Source organism: Onychomys torridus, chromosome 10 (genome assembly GCF_903995425.1).
Source record: "Onychomys torridus chromosome 10, mOncTor1.1, whole genome shotgun sequence".
Lineage (NCBI taxonomy): Eukaryota > Metazoa > Chordata > Mammalia > Rodentia > Cricetidae > Onychomys > Onychomys torridus.
The window spans coordinates 29,324,498-29,341,692 of NC_050452.1; the positions used below are offsets into that span (position 1 = coordinate 29,324,498).

At 52.8% G+C, this 17,195-nt stretch overlaps 1 protein-coding gene across 2 annotated transcripts; it reads right to left on the reverse strand.

Moving 5' to 3' along the window:
• Nucleotides 1-1,913: 1,913 nt before the first annotated feature.
• Nucleotides 1,914-15,690, reverse strand: Lrpap1 (LDL receptor related protein associated protein 1). 2 transcript variants are annotated; one of them, XM_036201117.1, is made up of 8 exons: nucleotides 15,416-15,690; nucleotides 11,798-11,942; nucleotides 8,615-8,733; nucleotides 7,585-7,705; nucleotides 7,028-7,186; nucleotides 4,711-4,793; nucleotides 3,475-3,651; nucleotides 1,914-2,311 (listed from the first exon to the last, which is right to left on the reverse strand). In XM_036201117.1, the coding sequence occupies exons 1-8, from the start codon at nucleotides 15,626-15,628 to the stop codon at nucleotides 2,249-2,251; spliced, it is 1,080 nt and encodes a 359-aa protein (XP_036057010.1). In that variant the 5' UTR covers nucleotides 15,629-15,690; the 3' UTR covers nucleotides 1,914-2,248. The 2 variants fall into 2 exon arrangements, with proteins under 2 accessions (XP_036057010.1, XP_036057011.1); XM_036201118.1 differs by having other exon boundaries at nucleotides 15,408-15,509.
• Between the last annotated feature and the right edge of the window lie 1,505 nt (nucleotides 15,691-17,195).

Sequence of the window (17,195 nt, forward strand, 5' to 3'; positions counted from 1 at the left end):
TGCTGTCACCCCTATAAGCTCTCACTCCTGGGCCTGGCTGTCGTGTGTTTTCAACTGTGACCTACCTTGGGCTCATGGGACCTTACCTTTGTACTGGCAAAATAGAGACACAGGTCATTTTCCCAGAAATACTTTATTTATTATGTGGGGACACATGTTCTCTCCTTCTATCATTTGGTCCCTGGGGACTAAACTTAGGTCACCAGCCTGGGCAGCCTGCCAGCCTGAGAACTTATACTTTTGCTAGATGGCAGAGCACTGCCAGCCAGAATCACCTCGTCTAGGTTTGTAGTTTGAGCATTCCTTGCCATGAGTCACACTCACCCAGGGAGCAGTTTGTAGGGTCTGACTCCTGAGTTAGCCAGGAGTAGCCTCCCAATTCTGTACCTAGAGGTCAGCTCTGCTCCGACTCAGCTATGGCCTCCACATCACTCACAGAGATGGCTCACTGGGCTGCTACAAACAGCGCAACATGCTCATTTCTCATTTCTACATGGGAAAATGCAGCTATGACCTCTGGCTTTAGGGACAGAAACAAACCTGAGTGAAGGTTCATCTCCTTCTCTTGCATCTCTGATACCAGGCATTACTCCTGTAGTTGATGGAGCCTACTGTTCAAGGGGCCCGGCGTCATCCCAAGTCCCCGAGCTTCGTGTGGCACAGGAGGCCCTTGGTGGGTACCCGAGTGTGTCTCTGAACCAGACAGAGCTGAAACCCTAGTCACAGGCACTTCTCTGGGCCTCACACACTGCTGAGAGCTCTGGGCAGGTTTTTACTAGTTCTGAAAGGGTCACATGCTAGCTGGCCTGGACAGTGGCACACACTGTGTGAGTGAGGAAGCCACTGTGGTCTGCTGCCCCTTGCCGCTGCTGTCCTTAACCAACAGGAGGCTTCTTCTTTTTTTTTTTTTTTAAGTAATTTATTTATTTTATGTGCATTGGTGTTCTGCATGCATGTCTGTGTGAGGGTGTCAGATTTTGTAGTTACAGACAGTTGTTAGCTGCCATGTGGGTGCTGGGAATTGAACTCATGACCTGTGGAAGAGCAGTTGGTGCCCTTAACCCCTGAGCCACCTCTCCAGTCCCAACAGGAGGCTTCTTGCATGCTGCCCTTGAAGTGTTGCCCTGTATGAGTGTCTACATGTGTTGTTCACTCATGTATAGGTATACGTGTAAGTGTGTGCACACATCAGAACTGTGTCTTCTTCCATCATGCTCTACTTTTGCTAATTAGCTGATAGAGCTAGCCAGCTCACCCTGGCTGCCCTCTTTTCCTGCCTCTCAACTGCTGGGATTACAGGCAGGCCTCAGTACCCACAAGGCATTTACATGGTTCTGGAGATCTGAACTCTATAGACCTCAAGTTTACAGAGCAAGCGTTTTATTTACTAAGCTCTCTCTCCAGCTTTGATATTCTGATAAACAAGGTTAACTGTGTACTCCTCCTGTTAGGCAGATTTCAACTTTTGAGCTGAGATCCAGACACTATCGAACCCAATGGCCTGATCTTCCAGGATCAGCTGCAGGGGTCAGAGGTCCTTTTGGCTACTCTCCTGTGTGAGGGATCAGATACTGAGTCTGGACATGGAAGCCCATCAGGGTATTTGGGGAGGCACAAAATGCGCCCTGCCCCCTTGCTGGCTTTCACCTCTGCCATCTTCTTCCTGAAATCTCACCTCTACTGGGCTCTTGATTTCAAACTTCCTGGGGTCAGGACACCGAGGAGCGTGAGAGGGTGAGTGAGGTGGGGACAGTGATTGTCTGGGGACCATGAGAGGGAGGACAGGGGCCTTGAGGGAAATGCTTCAAGTAAACTAGTCCATCCCTCCCTCCTCCCTTCATCCGTAACTTACTTTGCCACAGTGCCGGCTCTGACTCAAGTTGGACCCATCCATTGAGATACCAGGCAAGGACTGGGTGGCTCAAAATCCTGCCATGTATTTAAGGACTCCGTACAGAACATTTCCAGTGACAGATTTATGTAATTTCAATGTAAACTGTGTTGCTGCAGCATGGAGAACAGTCATATCTCACTGGTGGCTGTGCCCTCAACCAGGGTGGTGACAGCCACACACACTTGCTTGAAAGAAAAGAAGTCCTTGCCAACCACAGCAGGATCATATTGGTGTGTCCAAGGATCCTCCTTGCCACTGTGGTCAGCCACACCAGTTACCACGTCTGTGCATGCAGACGACACACTGACAGCTCCCAGTGTCTTCCGGAGCCTCTCTGTTGGTGGTTCCTGGTCCTCAGAGCTCATTGTGCCGAGCTCTGGAGACCCTGCTGGACAGGTCCTGCAGATGCTTCTTCACCTGTGGAAGGGACACCTGTCAGTGGGGGACAGCATGGCAAGCCTGTCATTTCGTGAGATCATGGGAGACAGCTGAAAGCCAATACTAAACACTCTGGCCCATCTTCCATTACATAGCCATCTAGAACACGTCATAAGGAAGACTCAAAAACACAAGTTATACTAAAAACAAACAGCCGGAAGCAGATTGTCCCAAAAGACACTGACACTGGGACATTTGCCCTATTATTTCTGAGACTCTGTGATGGGCCATGAGGACAGTGACTCCCCCTCACAGTGGTGGATGCCTGCAAGGGGACACAGAGAACTCCATTTCTGACCCCTCACCACCACAAGGACACAAAGAACTTTACTGGCTTGCTAGCAACGACCAGGCTTGATCTCTGATTTTATGAGTTCTCTCAAAGTGGTGGGTGGTAGGTAGCGCTACCAACTGGAGTTAGTTAGTTGCTGGCAGGCCTCCAAGCATACCCTGTGGCCCCAGCACCCCCAGTCTATTGTCCAGATTCACAGGGCCCCTTGCACACTGTTCCAAGTCCCTTGGCAGCCAGGGGCAGCTGAGAATGTGCTTGGATTTCAGCCTTGTCCATATCCACTCTTCTCTGGGTGCGTCTATGCCACTTTACTTCTCAGATTTACTTATTTCTGCACAGCTAACACACCCTGTGGCGGCTCAACTTGAGAAAGTATGGGAGGGGCTCTCCCATGGCGGCTGTGGCCCCAGGTCCCTCCAGAGGCAGGATGCTGTTTCCTCGGGCATCCAGGAATCCATGGGGACTGCTCATGCAGTTGCTGTGCCTCTGCTTGTTTGCAGCTAACCCAGAGGTTGTTCCCCAAAGGACTCTCAGGGACCCCAGCACCTCTGCAGGCCACCTCAGTCACCCCGCAGCACGGCCAGCCTAGGATTCAAGCCCACACCTCAGCAGGCCAAGAAACAGCTCCCTGTCCCTGATGGCTATGATGCTTGCTGCCCTACCCGTCTACAGGCATCATGTCTGTTGGCAATGCCAGAGTCTGCCACACTGAGCACCTGGCCACTCCGAGTTCCCATGGACTGCATTTATGTTTCCTTGAGTCAGGAGGTCACATGTTGGGACCCAAGCACCCGGGCTGAAGAGGACTGCGTTCAAGGACGGAGCGGGTGGAAGGAACGGCGAGTCCCACCTTGTAGCCCAGCTCCTTGGTCTTCTCCTCCAGCAGCACGTACTTCTCCTTGTTACGGCTGATGTGCTCGGGGTCACCGATGCTCTCCACGTGCTTCAGCTTCTGGTGGGAAATCTCCAGCTGCTTCTGGTAGTGGTTATGCTTTTCAATTTTGGCCTCAAAGTGCTTGAGCTCCTCCTGGAAGGTGTCAACAACTTAGTTTCCTCCAACACAGAGACCTGAGGTCTCTTGTCCAGCAAGGGTCCTGACCACTGCCGGCAACCCCCAGGCTGTACAATGAAAACTGGTATTTGCTTACTGCTAAGACTCTCTAAACGGGGGTTGCCCACCAGAACTGGGTGGCAGCAGGGACCTTTGTACTCTCATCCCTGCATACCTTCTTTCCCGTGCTGACTCTGCTCCCACCCACCACATCTAGATATGGCACCTCTGGAAACTGCAGCCCTGCCTACTAGGTCTGGCTCCCTCCTGGCCCCACGGACAGGCTGATACCCAGGGATTAGCTTTATCACAGGTGCTCTGTACCCTTCTTCCCTAACAGGCCCACCACTCCAGGTCCTGGCGGTTATCCCGTCTTCTGCCTTCATGAGATCATGACTGAGGGAGCCTGCATCTTGGGATACAAGGTCTCTTCCCAAGGCCACAAAAGCTCAAGCCTCATGAGGACAGGCTCACCTCCACTTTACTGCCTTGCTTCCCAAGGACACCTTTGCTTCTCACAGGCCACCAACTTTGCTGCTCCCTTTTACCCCGTGGGTCCAGTGCTTTCTGGGAGGTCAGTGGCGGCCTCTAGAAGCCCCACCCCTGGAGCTCCTTGGGCACACACACTGGAGGAGCCTTGGACTTGGGGGCCTCAGACCGTAAATGTCCTAAACATGTCCCATCCTACCTAAACAACTGTCTTATCCACCCCTCAGCCTCCGCAGCTCTGCCCACACCTCACACCTTGGCCATCATCCCTCCCAGCATCTCACAGCACAATGCCGGGCAGCCCCTCTCCCCTACTCTAACCAGATGCCACCCACAGGAGGCACTGAGACTGCGGGAATGGGAGGTGTGTGCCCACCTCCACTTGGCTTCCCAGGATGACAGGGCTGCAGGGGTCAGAGGCAGGACAAAAACATGAAGGGTCTGTGGTGTGAGGAAAAAGAACAGAGAGCCTGATCCCATTGTAGACCGGCAAGAGATGGAGGCCACAATAGAAGGTGACACAGCTTTGCCTCCCAGTTCCCTTACCCGGAATGACTCCAGTTCCTTCTCGGTGAAGTTGGCAGACTGGGCCAGGTCCCACAGATCTATCACCCGGGGCTCTTCAAACTCTGCAGGAGAAGAGCAAGGGTCATCTGTCTAGGTAGGTAGAGGGCACACGCTGGTGCTGGGGGCCCCATGTGGCCTGTCAGCCTGAGGGAATACTGTGTGTGTTACATCTTGGGAGCACTAAGTACCTGGCCTGTGCTCACAGCACCAGCTTAGATGTAGCCTGATTGTAGCCTGCAGTGAGGGGTCATATCCCCTGTCTCAGAATCGCCTGCTACACCTGGCCGGGACCATCAGCATGCCCTTGACTGCCACTGAGGTGAGAGGGAGTGAGAGCTGGGGTGTGAAAGGTCCATGAAGACCAGAAGGCATTGGGGAGGGCTGAGTGTCACATTGTTAAGGCTGGGGTTCGGCCGTTCTCCTAGCTCCCATGAACCCTTGATATCAACCTACGTCTGGGGTAAACAGATAGCAAGGCTCCCTGGCCTGGCTACCCCTGAGCCACAGCAGAAGATCCTACTCCTCCACAGGGGCCTCCTGTCTAGGATCCAAGGGAACCCTGGTTTTCCTGGGACTGTAGAGTTTAGGAACAGGCAGGCCAGTGAGAGAAGTGAAGGGACTGTCTTGATGCAGCTCCCTAGATGGCCTATGGAGGGCGGTGTTGCAGAATATTCATTTAGCCATGTAAAGATGTGTTGCATTTATTTAGTTATGTAAAGATGCATTGTTGTTTTACCTTGCCTGCCTAAGGCACCTGATTGGTCTAATAAAGAGCTGAACAGCCAATAGTGAGGAAGGAGGTATAGACAGGACTTCCGGGAAGGGGGAGTAAGGAGGAGGAGGAATTTAGGCTGAGGGTGGGGTGCAGAAGAAGGAAGAAAGAAAAAGAGATACCAGGGGCCAGACATGAAGGAAGCAGGATAGCAGGACATACAGAGTGAAAGGAAAAGAGCCTGAGGCAAAACACAGATGAATAGAATCAGGTTAAATTAAATTAACAGAGCTAGTGGGACAAGTCTAGGCTAAAGCACAGCATTCATAATTAATAATGAGTTTCCGTGTCTTTATTTGGGAGCTGGTTGGCGGCCCAAAGAAAAAATTCCAGCTATAGAGCAGGATTGTGGTTACAGAAAGAGGTGACACCCAGCACGTTGACCATGGCCAGACTCCCTTGTACAGTCCCATGAACCCAACAAGGTAGACCGGTCACCTCCACAGCAAGCAGTCTTGGGATAGGGTGCTAAGACTTCATAGCAGGCCTCAAGCCCAGCCCCACGGGAGCACACCATGCCTGCAAGGCCCTGCAGGTGCTGCCCCAGGAGGAGGAGGTTCTGTCTGGGCCCATGCTGTCTAAGGCCGTGCAAGCAGGACTTTGTCCACTGCTGGCTACTGCCCTGCGTCTAGGGATGAAACTAGGTACCTACTGCCTAGAGCCTCCAGGATGGACAACAAGCCTGGCCCCAACACTTCTGTAAGCCCCAGAGAGTGGGACTGTCACTGCAAGGGCTTGATGGAAGGGCTAAAGGCTGGCCTCCACTGGCAAGGGAGATAGTCCTGTGTGAGATTACTAAGACTGAAAAGACAGCCTGGATGAGCCACTACCCAGAAGGCCACTCTGCTACCACTTTAAACCAATTCTGGTGATTAAACTTTGTGAGTGTTTTGCCTGCATGTATGTCTATGTATCTATCACAGGCATAGTGCCCATGGAGGCCAGAAGAGGGCACTGGATCATCTGGGACTGGAGTTAAACGGTTGTGAACTGCCATGTTGGTGCCAGGGACAGAACCCGGGTCCTTTGGAAGAGACCAGTGCTCCAATCACTGAGCCATCTCTCTAGTTCCCAGCCCAGACATTTACATTACAGCAAGTGAGGGCCTGGACTAGCTACTCTTCAACACAGACAAGGACTGAGTCTGACAAGTCTCCTGGGCACCCCTGAGTCCATGTACCTGTCCCCTAAGCATGTGTCTGTCAGTCTGCCTGCCTCAAACAGAAGCAGACAATTCCCCCATCAGGCATCAGCAGGTATAAACTAGACACAGGATGCTGGGCGGTGGTGGCACATGCCTTTTATCCCAGCACTCAGGAGGCAGAGCCAGGAGGATCTCTGTGAGTTGGAGGCCAGCCTGGTCTACAGAGTGAGATCCAGAACAAGCACCAAAACTACACAGAGGAAACACTGTCTCAAAAAACCAAAACAAACACAAAAAATCCCCCCAAAAACAACAACATCAAAATAATAATAATAATAGTAATAATAATAAATTGCACACAGACAGGGGCAAGGGCTTACCAGTGGTGGGGCTGTAGCCCTGGTGGCTGACCTTCCTCAGGCGGTCTAGGCCCTGGTTGATACTCCGCAGCCTGTCCTTCAGTTCACTGTGCTTGCTGCTCAGGGCATCGCTCTTGATGTGGCTCATGTCGGAAGGACTGAGAAGGTTCTCATAACCCTCTGTGGAACAAGATGCAGAATGTCTGACAAGGACTTCCCCTGCAGGCTTGGGGTCCTAGTGGCCAAGATGGCCACGCCTCTGCCACCCTGAGTGCTGGCTGATGGATGTGATTTCTCACACAGACATCTAAGGGTGGGTGTCTCAGCATCTGTACCCAAAGGCCTGCCCCAGGAACCAACTTTCTCAGGTCCCCTACTTGGCAAGGTCACACCAGTCAGTGATGGTGGCTGGCTTGTGTTAGAGTGAGGTGCCTTTCATCTGTGCAGCCGGACTGGTGTAACGCGACTGGTACATCCATGAACATGGGTAGAAACATGAGGGAAAAATCCCTTCCCCTCCCCACAACCCTTGGGAACCGTGGAACACTGTGCCTGGCACGGGTGGGCACGGGGCGCACCTTCAGCTCTGCTCAGTGTGTCTAGCATCACATTGTATTCGTGGATCTTCTCTTTGTGGTGCAGAAACTCCCGCCACAGCTTGTCCAGTTCTTCACTGGAGAATTTCCCCGATGTCTTTGCCTGAGAAGAAACAGCCTGGAGTGACCCTCCCTCCCTGTGCACACCCCAAGGAGTTCAGGCGCCTGTCCGCAGGATCCTTGCTCCAGAGCAAAGAGCTTGGGGCTGTTCTCATCCTCTGCAAGCTGTGTGACCCTCTACTAGGTGTGTGTACCAGGAAAAGAAAATCCAGATTGGAAGCTCCTGATGGACAGTGTCCCCTTTCCTTGATGTCCACAGATATGGCAGGGCTGGCCAGAGAAGAAAGAGAAAGGACCCGGACTGAGGAAGTTACCTACGTTTGCTTAACTCTTCTGGCTGTGAGGATGGTGGTGACAACAAGACCTTCTTCATGGTCCAGCAGGGACTAGATGAGTGTAACCCAGACGGGCTACTTGGGAGCGGACCAAGTGAGCCTGTGGCATTGAACTGCTGCCATATCCCAATGTCCACCCTGCACCTGGCTCTCTGCTTAAGTCTGCACCCCAAAGCAAAGATGGGCCAGACCGAGCACTGCCCGCCTTCCCAATCACGGCACCAAGAGCCCACGCCGACATTGCACACAGCTGAGGGCCCCCTTCCTAAGCACAGAAGCAAGACCACAGTTCCAGAGACAAAGTAAAGACGCAGAGCCACCTGAACTGACACATCTGTGATTTAGTCACACACCCTGAACAGCCTGTCTAATGCCTGCAGTCCTGACAGTTAGGAGCAGTGTAGAACTCCTCTGTTGACCAACCAGGGCAGCAGACTTCACAGGAAGGGAAGAATGAGCACAGATCATGTCTCCTGGAGAAGACATCATGGTTCCCACACAGCAGGCTTCACCACAGAGCAGGCAGCAAGACCACAGCAGAGAGCCCCACAGCCCTACATCTTAACTCGATAGGTCGGCCCAAGTTCAGAAGGGAAAGGGGAAAAGGTGAGTGGTACCTTGTGCCACAACTTCTCCAGCCTGGGGTCCCCCAGCTCATCCTGGGTGTCTTCAAGTGCATTGCTGTGTACCATCTGGGTGTCCTTCCTCCCATCCAGTCCGTACCTGGCCAAGATGACTAGAGAGGGGGTATTTGATTTTTAGTGAACACTGTTTCCCCTGATAGGCAGAAACTGCCACAGGGGCCTGTAAGGCAAGTCTGCTTTCTCATTTTCTAGAAGATTACTTTCGCCCTTCTCCTAAGTGATCTGGGAAAACACGTACCAGGTTAGGGCATGGCCAGGGACTCACAGACATCCTGGACACCCCCTGCTTGAGCCCTCCTGAATCAGGAGCTCATGGGAGGGTGTGACGTGGAGTAGGATTGCATCATGATGCTCCCATTCCTGGCATATGCCAAACCCCAGCAAAACCCAGCACAGAACAGTCTTCTGGGTGTCAGGGTGATAGCCAGGAGAGGCTGGCCAACAGGCACCTGGCCTCTGAGATGCCCAGGCTCTGTGCAGATCCATACCACAGCCCCTCCACTCTGGAGAACTCAGTACCTTTTGTCACCAACACATAAGCCGGCCAGCTGACTTCAGAAATGCCTGGCCTCTAACTTCCAAGCCCTTGCCAGCCAGGCCATCCTGGAACTTGTATTCCATGAGCAGCCACCCAAAATTCTGTTTGGTTAGAGGGTTTGCTTGTCTCTTAACTCCTAAGCCTAACGTCTGCTTAGCCACTGGGGATCGGTCCCTCCCCCGTGACCCTGTCTTCTCTAGAAAGGGTACAGAATTTCTCTGTCATGTCACCCTTTCCGATCCAAGCTGGTGACCCACTGATCCCCAGCATTTCCTTAGGACCTTCATCATACCACACTCACTGGACAGTTCCACATGGCACTGTGGTCTCCACACTCTAGTGGGTCAGTGGCCACATGGCTGACACTGCAGCCCCCACCTCGTTCCTTCTTCTGAGGTCTGCTTTCAGTCATGGCCAGCCCTGCAAGGGTCCCTGTTGCTCAGTCTGTACCTGTCTTTGGGGGATTTCTACCCTTTTCCCAGACCTAAGAAATAAGGTGCCTCATTTTGCCCGGAAGCTTGAACCCTTGGAACCTGGTATAATGTGCATTCCTACTGTCCAGTTTGTAAGCACATGGCCTTGAGCCAGTTACAAGCCGTCTATAGCATTCTAGATGACCATGAAAAGCCACTTCTACTCATAGGTCAGGAGGCATCCGTGAGCAGACGGTGTGGGTACATACATTGTGACTTGATCTGGACTAACTCAGACATGCAAAGCTATAAGTGGACAGCCACTGGTGCCTGTAATCCCTGCTATGTGGGAGGCTTAGGCAGGAGGATTGCTGGAGTCTTGGAGTCTGGGGGCTCAGATACCTCAGCCTCAGAGAGCCAGTGCCTGGCATTGCCTCTGCAGCTTTGCTGCCCAGCCCAAGCCTGCTCATTGCTTGCCACCATGGGAAAGAGCTGTCATTGTTACCCTCAAGCTGGGTAACCGTGGTGCCTGAGCTGGATAGGAGTTGGAAGGGAGCTTGGGCAGAGGGGGCTTTATCAGACTCGGGGCCCATAAGCAAATTGCTCAAGACTGTTCAGCAGTAAAGCTGAGCAAGGTTCTGGATCCCGGAGTGCTGAGCTCTGTATGAAATGGAATTCCAGAAAGCCGAGGTCTCACATAGTTCCCAGCAGGGTCCAGGCCCAGCTGGGGGAGTGAGGTAGCCCTGGAGCTGATAGTGGGCATGCCCCTGAATGGACCAACAGGATCGCTGCCCCATAGGACTGAGTCCATGCGGGGTTTTGCACAAGAGCTGAGGGTCTAGATGAGGCTGCTTCAACGAGACTAGGCCTTAAGGATCTGGCCTGGCCCAAGGTAGAGCTGGTTATAGGTAAGGGGCCTAACCCCTTCCTTATGTGATCACCAGCAGTGTCTGTTTCTTACCCCCAAGTTATGGGTCTGTACTCTGTACTTTGGTCCCCAAGGTGTGGGACAAGCATTGACAATGACTTGAGCAATGAATGGAGGGGCACACATACCAGAGCCAGAGGGTAGCCAGCATCAGTAAACACCCATCTACCAAGTGCTTAGAAGAGTCAGCTTCAGGTGTCGGCTCCAGATCCTGTTAGGGCTGCTGCCAAGCACCAGGGAAAAGAAAGCATTGCCCAAGCAGCCTTGTTCTACTTGTGTTGTGGGTAAGACTCTGCCAAGCTGGAAGAAACTACTCCCTGCCCAGGACACTGGCTAGCCAGAGGCTGGTCACTAGCCCACTTCCTTGGAACGGAACGTCTGCATTCCTCTACCTCTGAGCCCAAACCCATCTCTGCAGAGCTGGCTGCCTACTTCCCTCTGGCAGCTCCTGGCCTCCTCTCCTGGGGGAGCAACTCCACACTGGACATCAGGCCTGAGGTAGGGACTCTGAGGGCTAGTTCTGAAGAAGCCACCTGTGTGAACCCTGGGTACAGTTCAGTTGCTTATGCCAGTCATTAAGAACTCCACCCATCCTGCACTCCAATGGAATCTCACGACACTCCAACTCAGTTTGGGACTTCCATGAAAGGCAGCGGTGCATGACCAGGTCATGTGGGAAGCAGTGTGTTAGCTCAAGGAGTGGGGGTATAGTGGGTGGGGTGGCAGAGTTAGGGTAAAACCCTACTGCCCAGGGCATACAGAAGGGTTGGTGGCCAGTCTACATGCTATATCCTGAATGCCACAGGGTGGCACACAATGAACCCAACTCTTCCTATTAGTGCCTGAGTGTGTTGGGAGGATGGCAGAGGAAAATCCAAGTGGAGCAGCCACACCCATCCTCTAGACCTAAGGATGCATGTGTATACATAAGTATGCACACTGCATAGGGCATGTGAGAGCTCTGCCCATCTTCAATGTCCACAAGGAGATGCTCAAAACCCTGCCTTGCCAGCATAGTCCATTCTGAGATCACACCTTCTTCCTCATCTGGCTGACAGCATCCTATATCCTGTTCCTGGCCAAAGAGCTCCAGAGCCTTTGGTTGTCTGGGTATCAATTCGTCAAGTCCCCAGCCCCGACTCCCTTCCAACATTCAGAAAGCAGCAGAGACTTTTGACCACAACCCAGGGCATCTGTCCTCAGATGAGCCACCTTGCAGGCTCCCTCAACTTGGCCCCTAGCTGGTGGCTGCACCCGCCGTGAGAACGGGAAGGTACCATTGAGGTTGTGGATCAGTTTTGCTTCTTTCTCCCCATCCTCGTCCAAGCCTTCCACCTTCAGCTTCTTCCAGTTGAGTTCGTCCCTTTCCTGTATCTTCAGGTCAGAGTGGAGCTCCGCCAGCTTCACAGGAGACAGATGAAGCTGCCCAAGAAGAAAGGAACAACATGTGATGAGCTCTGCGTGACAGGCATGGTGAACAAGACCTGGGGCGGGTGACTAGTTCAGAGTGGACAGGGCTGGAGGCTGCTGACAAGACACACAAGGACTTCAGAGACTGTGCCCTGTGTCAGGAACCCAGCTGAGGCGAGGTCTGCTGTCAGCAGCCTCCTGCAACAGGGCACCACACCTTCACATTCTTTTTTTTTTTTTTGGTTTTGTTTTGTTTTGAAGACAAGGTTTCTCTGTGTAACAGTCCTGGCTGTCCTGGAACTCGCTTTATAGACCAGGCTGACCTCGAACTCACTGAGATCCGCCTGCCTCTGCCTCCCAAGTGCTGGGATTAAAGGCGTTCGCCACCACCGCCTGGCTACACTTTCACATTCTGACACCTGGAGCTATGTACCAGGTAAAGGGCTGGACTTGGTGAAGAAATGATTTTTCTACAATAAGTATGAGAAGAAAAAAGAACCACCACAGAGTAGAAAACTGAGTTTATAGAAAACTTCCCAATAAAATCTCGATCCTTTTTCTTTCTTTCTTTTTTTGAGGTACTAGAACTTGGATCCAAGGCCTTGTACATACTAGGCATACTACCACAGAGAAAGCCTGTCTCAAAAAAAACAAAAACAAAACAAAACACCTGCCCTCCAAGAGACCTGAGAAGTCACTTCCTATCATCTGAATACATGGCAGCTCTAAGAGTCGACGAGAAACTGAGTCTCTGGGAGTGTGTAACAACCTGCAGAGATTCCCCTTCCCCCAACTCCAAGGACAATCCTTTGCTCTCCACATTGCCCAGGAGTCTCCATCCTGCACGCACAGCACTGAGTCAGGATGGCCGCGCCAGGAGCACCCCACTGACCGGCTCACAGCTCATCACAAGCATGTCTACAAAACAGGAACTGGGCAATACCAGAGTCAGGGCATGAGGGCTAGACTGGCATGAAGCAATGACTCCCCAAGCATCAAATTGCTCAATCTCACAAGATGGAGGTGGGTCCTAGGCCTCTGCAGAGCTCTCCCATGGCCCACTCCACTCCCTGGGCTCAGTTCTTTTTTTTTTTTTTTTTTGTGGAGCTGAGGATTGAACCCCGGGCCTTGTGCTTGCTAGGCAAGCACTCTACCACTGAGCTAAATCCCCAGACCTCAGTTCTAAAGGTGGGTTGGAAATGGGGTGAGGCAAACAGCTCTGCCACACCTTTTCTTTGGCTTCATACATGACAAAACTATATATATTCCAGCCGGGCGGTGGTGGCGCATGCCTGTAATCCCAGCACTTGGGAGGCAGAGGCAGATGTATCTCTGTGAGTTGGAGGCCAGCCTGGTCTCCAAAGTGAGTTCCAGGAAAGGCACCAAAGCTACACAGAGAAACCCTGTCTCAAACAAACAAACAAAAAGAGTAAATAAAACCTCCCTGAATGATGAAGATCATTGAGAACCCTAAGAGACTACAATCCAGGGAGGGCCTAGGTGAGCACCGTATCTACCTAAAGGGTGGGGGTGGGAGATGGCAGCACTGTTAACTATTGAATCCTGAAGGAACAGAAGGCCAATTCCAAATGTTTACAGGTTTACATGAAAGATAAGAACCTGGTGCTCTTCCCCTAAGCAGAGGTGACTTAGCAGCTAGGACACAGCTGGAAGCCTTCACGTCTGAAGGGAAAAGCTACACTACTCAACTTTGGAAGTGGGGAGTAGACACAAGGTGTCCTAAAAGGAAAGCCACCTGGAAGACTATCCCCTTCTGTTCAGCAGAACTTTAAGGCTACAGGGCTGGAAGGACATGCAGCCCAAGGCTTAGACAGGATGAGGACAGCAGCCATCCCAGCAGGGACAAGGAGCTGTGGACAATCAGGAGACACAACTGATGCTGCAACAGATCAGTGGATACAGCAGGGAAGGACCCGGGGACCACACAGAATGAGGACAGGTGACCGGCCACGGCAGGTCTGAGAAAGTCACCTGGACATGCAGGTGGAGGACTTGGGGCCAGCTTCTGAGCAAAAGGGGATGCCAGGATCTATGGGCACCAGACTGCATTTCCCCCAACAGACTTGGTCTCTATCAGACTGGTGTGGTCTTCAGGGCCCCCATCCTTATCTTGGGTAATCTCAGGTGAACGGTGTTCCTCACAGTGAACATCACAGTGAGACACCTGTCAGGGGGAGCAGGCCTTTTCACTCTAGATGGTTCCCAGGGCTGACACTCTTCTTGCATCCACTCCCCGCTGTGCTTCTGGCCTGTTTCTCCAGGGAGCTGCTCCTTTAGGGCTGTCCCAAACCTTTGCAGGCTGAACACTGCACATTGTCCTCTTGCAGCAGCACCTCCAAGACACTGGCTGGGCACTAAGCTGGGCCCTGTGGTAGTTCAGGAGGGGCTGGCCTGTGGGGCTGTACCTGAGGCACCACTCCTCTTGCCCCGAAGCCAACCTCCCAACTAGCTCTCCATCCTAATCCTCCAGGGCCAAAGTTTCTCCACTGTTTTCTTTCAAACCGCATTCTTCGTTTGCAAATTATTTACTATCCTCAGGAATGTTCAAGCTGGAGGGCTAAAGGGCTACACTCTTCAAGCTATAGTGGAAGATACAGTGGCCCTGAGGGCCTATGTATACCACAACAAAAGCCCTGCTTTAGGATCTCAATCAAGGAGGGGACCCAAGTTCCAAGCCAGCCCTCAGGCTCTTCCTATCTCCATTCCAAAAGGAAGAGAACCAGATAAAGATATCTGCTAAATGTGAGTTAGGCATTCTCCAGGTCTTGTGTAGAGTCACCCCTCACCCCCTTGGGAAAGGCATCCAAATTAACCAGCTCTGTTAGCAACTGAGACATCTGTTGTTCCTGTACTGTCACCATCTCAGGTCATCTGCTTTTCTTCTTTCCATAGGGAGAGGATATAGATAAAAGAAAAGGCTTGCAAACTAGATCTCATGTAGAAAACACCCGGCTACCCGCATCTGAATAACCGGCTCTTTGGAAAATTGGCTTTCTGGTGTGCCAGAGTGATCTGGTGTGCACAGGTAGGAGAGGTAGGCATCACTCATTCTTTGGGGTCCCCAGCTACACTAAAGGGAACCACAGCCCCGTACGATCAGCACCAAGTTCCTCTTGGGCTTTTGGGTCTCTCCTTATTGCAAGGTCTGGGTGGCCTACCTGATACTTAGGGGTAGCAGTACAAAGGGATAGGCTGCCCCCGGCCCGGAGGCCACGGCAGCCTCTTGACCAGGGCACTGCTCTCTTTCGCTCACAAGTAACTCCCGTGCATCTTCCCGATCCCGCTCACCCGCTCACCCGCTCACCCGCTCACCCGCTCACCCGCTCACCCGCTCACCCGCTCACCCGCTCACCCGCTCACCCGCTCACCCGCTCACCCGCTCACCCGCTCACCCGCTCACCCGCTCACCCGCTCACCCGCTCACCCGCTCACCCGCTCACCCGCTCACCCGCTCACCCGCTCACCCGCTGGGCCTTCTCCCATAGCTGGTTCAGCTTCTCCATGCGGAACTCCTCCCCGGGCTCGCGCTTGGCGGCCATCTCAGGCTCGTTCTTCTCCCGCGAGTACTTGCCGCCATGACCGGCGATGGGCTGGGGCACGAGCAGCAGCGGCAGAAACAACAGCACGCACAGCTGGAGCCGAGGCAGCTTAGAAACCCTCTCTCTTCGCGGCGCCATCTTTCTCTGCAGAGCCTGAGGCTCGCCGACTGACAGGCTTGGTCGTGTAGGACCGCCCACCCGTAGCCCCGCCCACCAAACGGGCCCACCTCCAGATCCCGCCTCTCTCCTTCTCCCGATCCCGCCCTCCTCCAAGCCCCGCCCACATGACTGCCCACCTCCCGGTCTCTGACCCAGGCTACCGGTTCGGTTCCGCCCACCGCTTGCAGAGAGCAAAGGTCCCAGGGCATTTCATGCTCTGGGCCTGGGGCTGCGGCCTGCTGAGCCCACCAGCTGGTCTCCTGGGTTCCTCCAAGAAGGGGAAACTGGGAAAATCAGGCGCTTCGGCCGAACTGGGGCTGCTCCGTCTCATCTGCGTCCTCACGCACAGCCCCACTCCTCATGTAATAACGCAAGAAGCGCGGCGGGAGAGGGTTTTGCCATTAGACCCGGGAGCAGCTGTCAGCTTGGTTTTTGGGACGCCTCCCCTCCACGCGGGTTCCGATTGACAGGCTTTGTGCACCTTCCCAGTCTCTTCCCACCTGCAGCTCTGAAGATACTCCAGGGGACAGAATGAGGCGTGGCCAGCCTGTTGGGGGCATGGCCTGGCCTGGAGAGAGCCTGGCCCTGAAAGGAACCTAGGGTCTGATACAGGCACCAGCACAGTTTGGGGGACTAAGAGGAACAGGCGGAAGAGTCATCTGCTGAGGATGACCCGAAAGGATCTCCAATGCGGAGGGACATAGAGGACAAAGGGAGCAAAGGGAGGGGGTCTTTGGGGGAGCCAGTGCTTTTTTTTTTTTTTTTTAGTTTTAAGCTGTATCTTGTGTTTCTCCAGAATGGGTTCAGGATGCCTGGAACCCTGGTGATTTGCCAAAGTTGGCACCTGTTTTCTGAGCTCTTTTGTTTTGTTTTTCGAACAGAGTCTCACAATGTAGCTCTGGCTATCCTGGAACTCACTATGTAGACCATGCTGGCCTCAAACTCAATAGAGATCTGTCTGCCTCTGCCTCTGCCTCCCAAGTAAGTGCTGGGATTAAAGGTGTGCATCACTATGCCTGGCCTCAAACACCTCCCCTTCAAATAGAAGAAGGGTGTTTTGTTTTTGTTTGGGGGCTTTTTAGTCTTGTTGATTTTTTTAGATGAAACAGGATTTCACTCGGGAGCCCTGGAACTCAACTATGTAGATCAGGCTGGCTTTGAACTCACAAAGATCCACCCTTCTCTACCTCCCAGTTGTTTGAGTTATTTTTTTCCAGTTGATTGAGACAAGAGCATGAAGTCAGTCCTTAGTCCTCTGTCTTGTCAAGAAGCACAGGCTCCCTGCTGCTTGGCTGTTAATGTTTAATGTTTACTAACTACCCTTACTTATTTGCTCAGATTAGTGTAACTGTAATAAGCCTGGCAATGCATGACGGTCCCAGAGGACAGAGGTTCATCTTGCCCTCACTTCAGTCTTAGGCAGATGTACTCCAGGTGTGGTTTGGAGCCAGGCTCTTCACCTTCGCTACAGTTTCCAAGACTGCCTCCCACAGGCGGAGGGAAGCAGTGGCTGATAGGCTAGCTATGTTACCTCTGCTTAGGATTC

What these genes read in the sequence shown, in the direction of transcription:
- Lrpap1 (XM_036201117.1), bottom strand. Translation starts at nt 15,628, where the DNA reads ATGGCGCCGCGAAGAGAGAGGGTTTCTAAGCTGCCTCGGCTCCAGCTG. An exon ending in GGGCTACAGCCCCACCACTG is followed by an intron (nt 4,794 to 7,027) that starts GTAAGCCCTTGC and finishes CTTCTCCTGCAG; the next exon opens with AGTTTGAAGAGCCCCGGGTG. An exon ending in AGGAACTGGAGTCATTCCGG is followed by an intron (nt 3,652 to 4,710) that starts GTAAGGGAACTG and finishes GACACCTTCCAG; the next exon opens with GAGGAGCTCAAGCACTTTGA.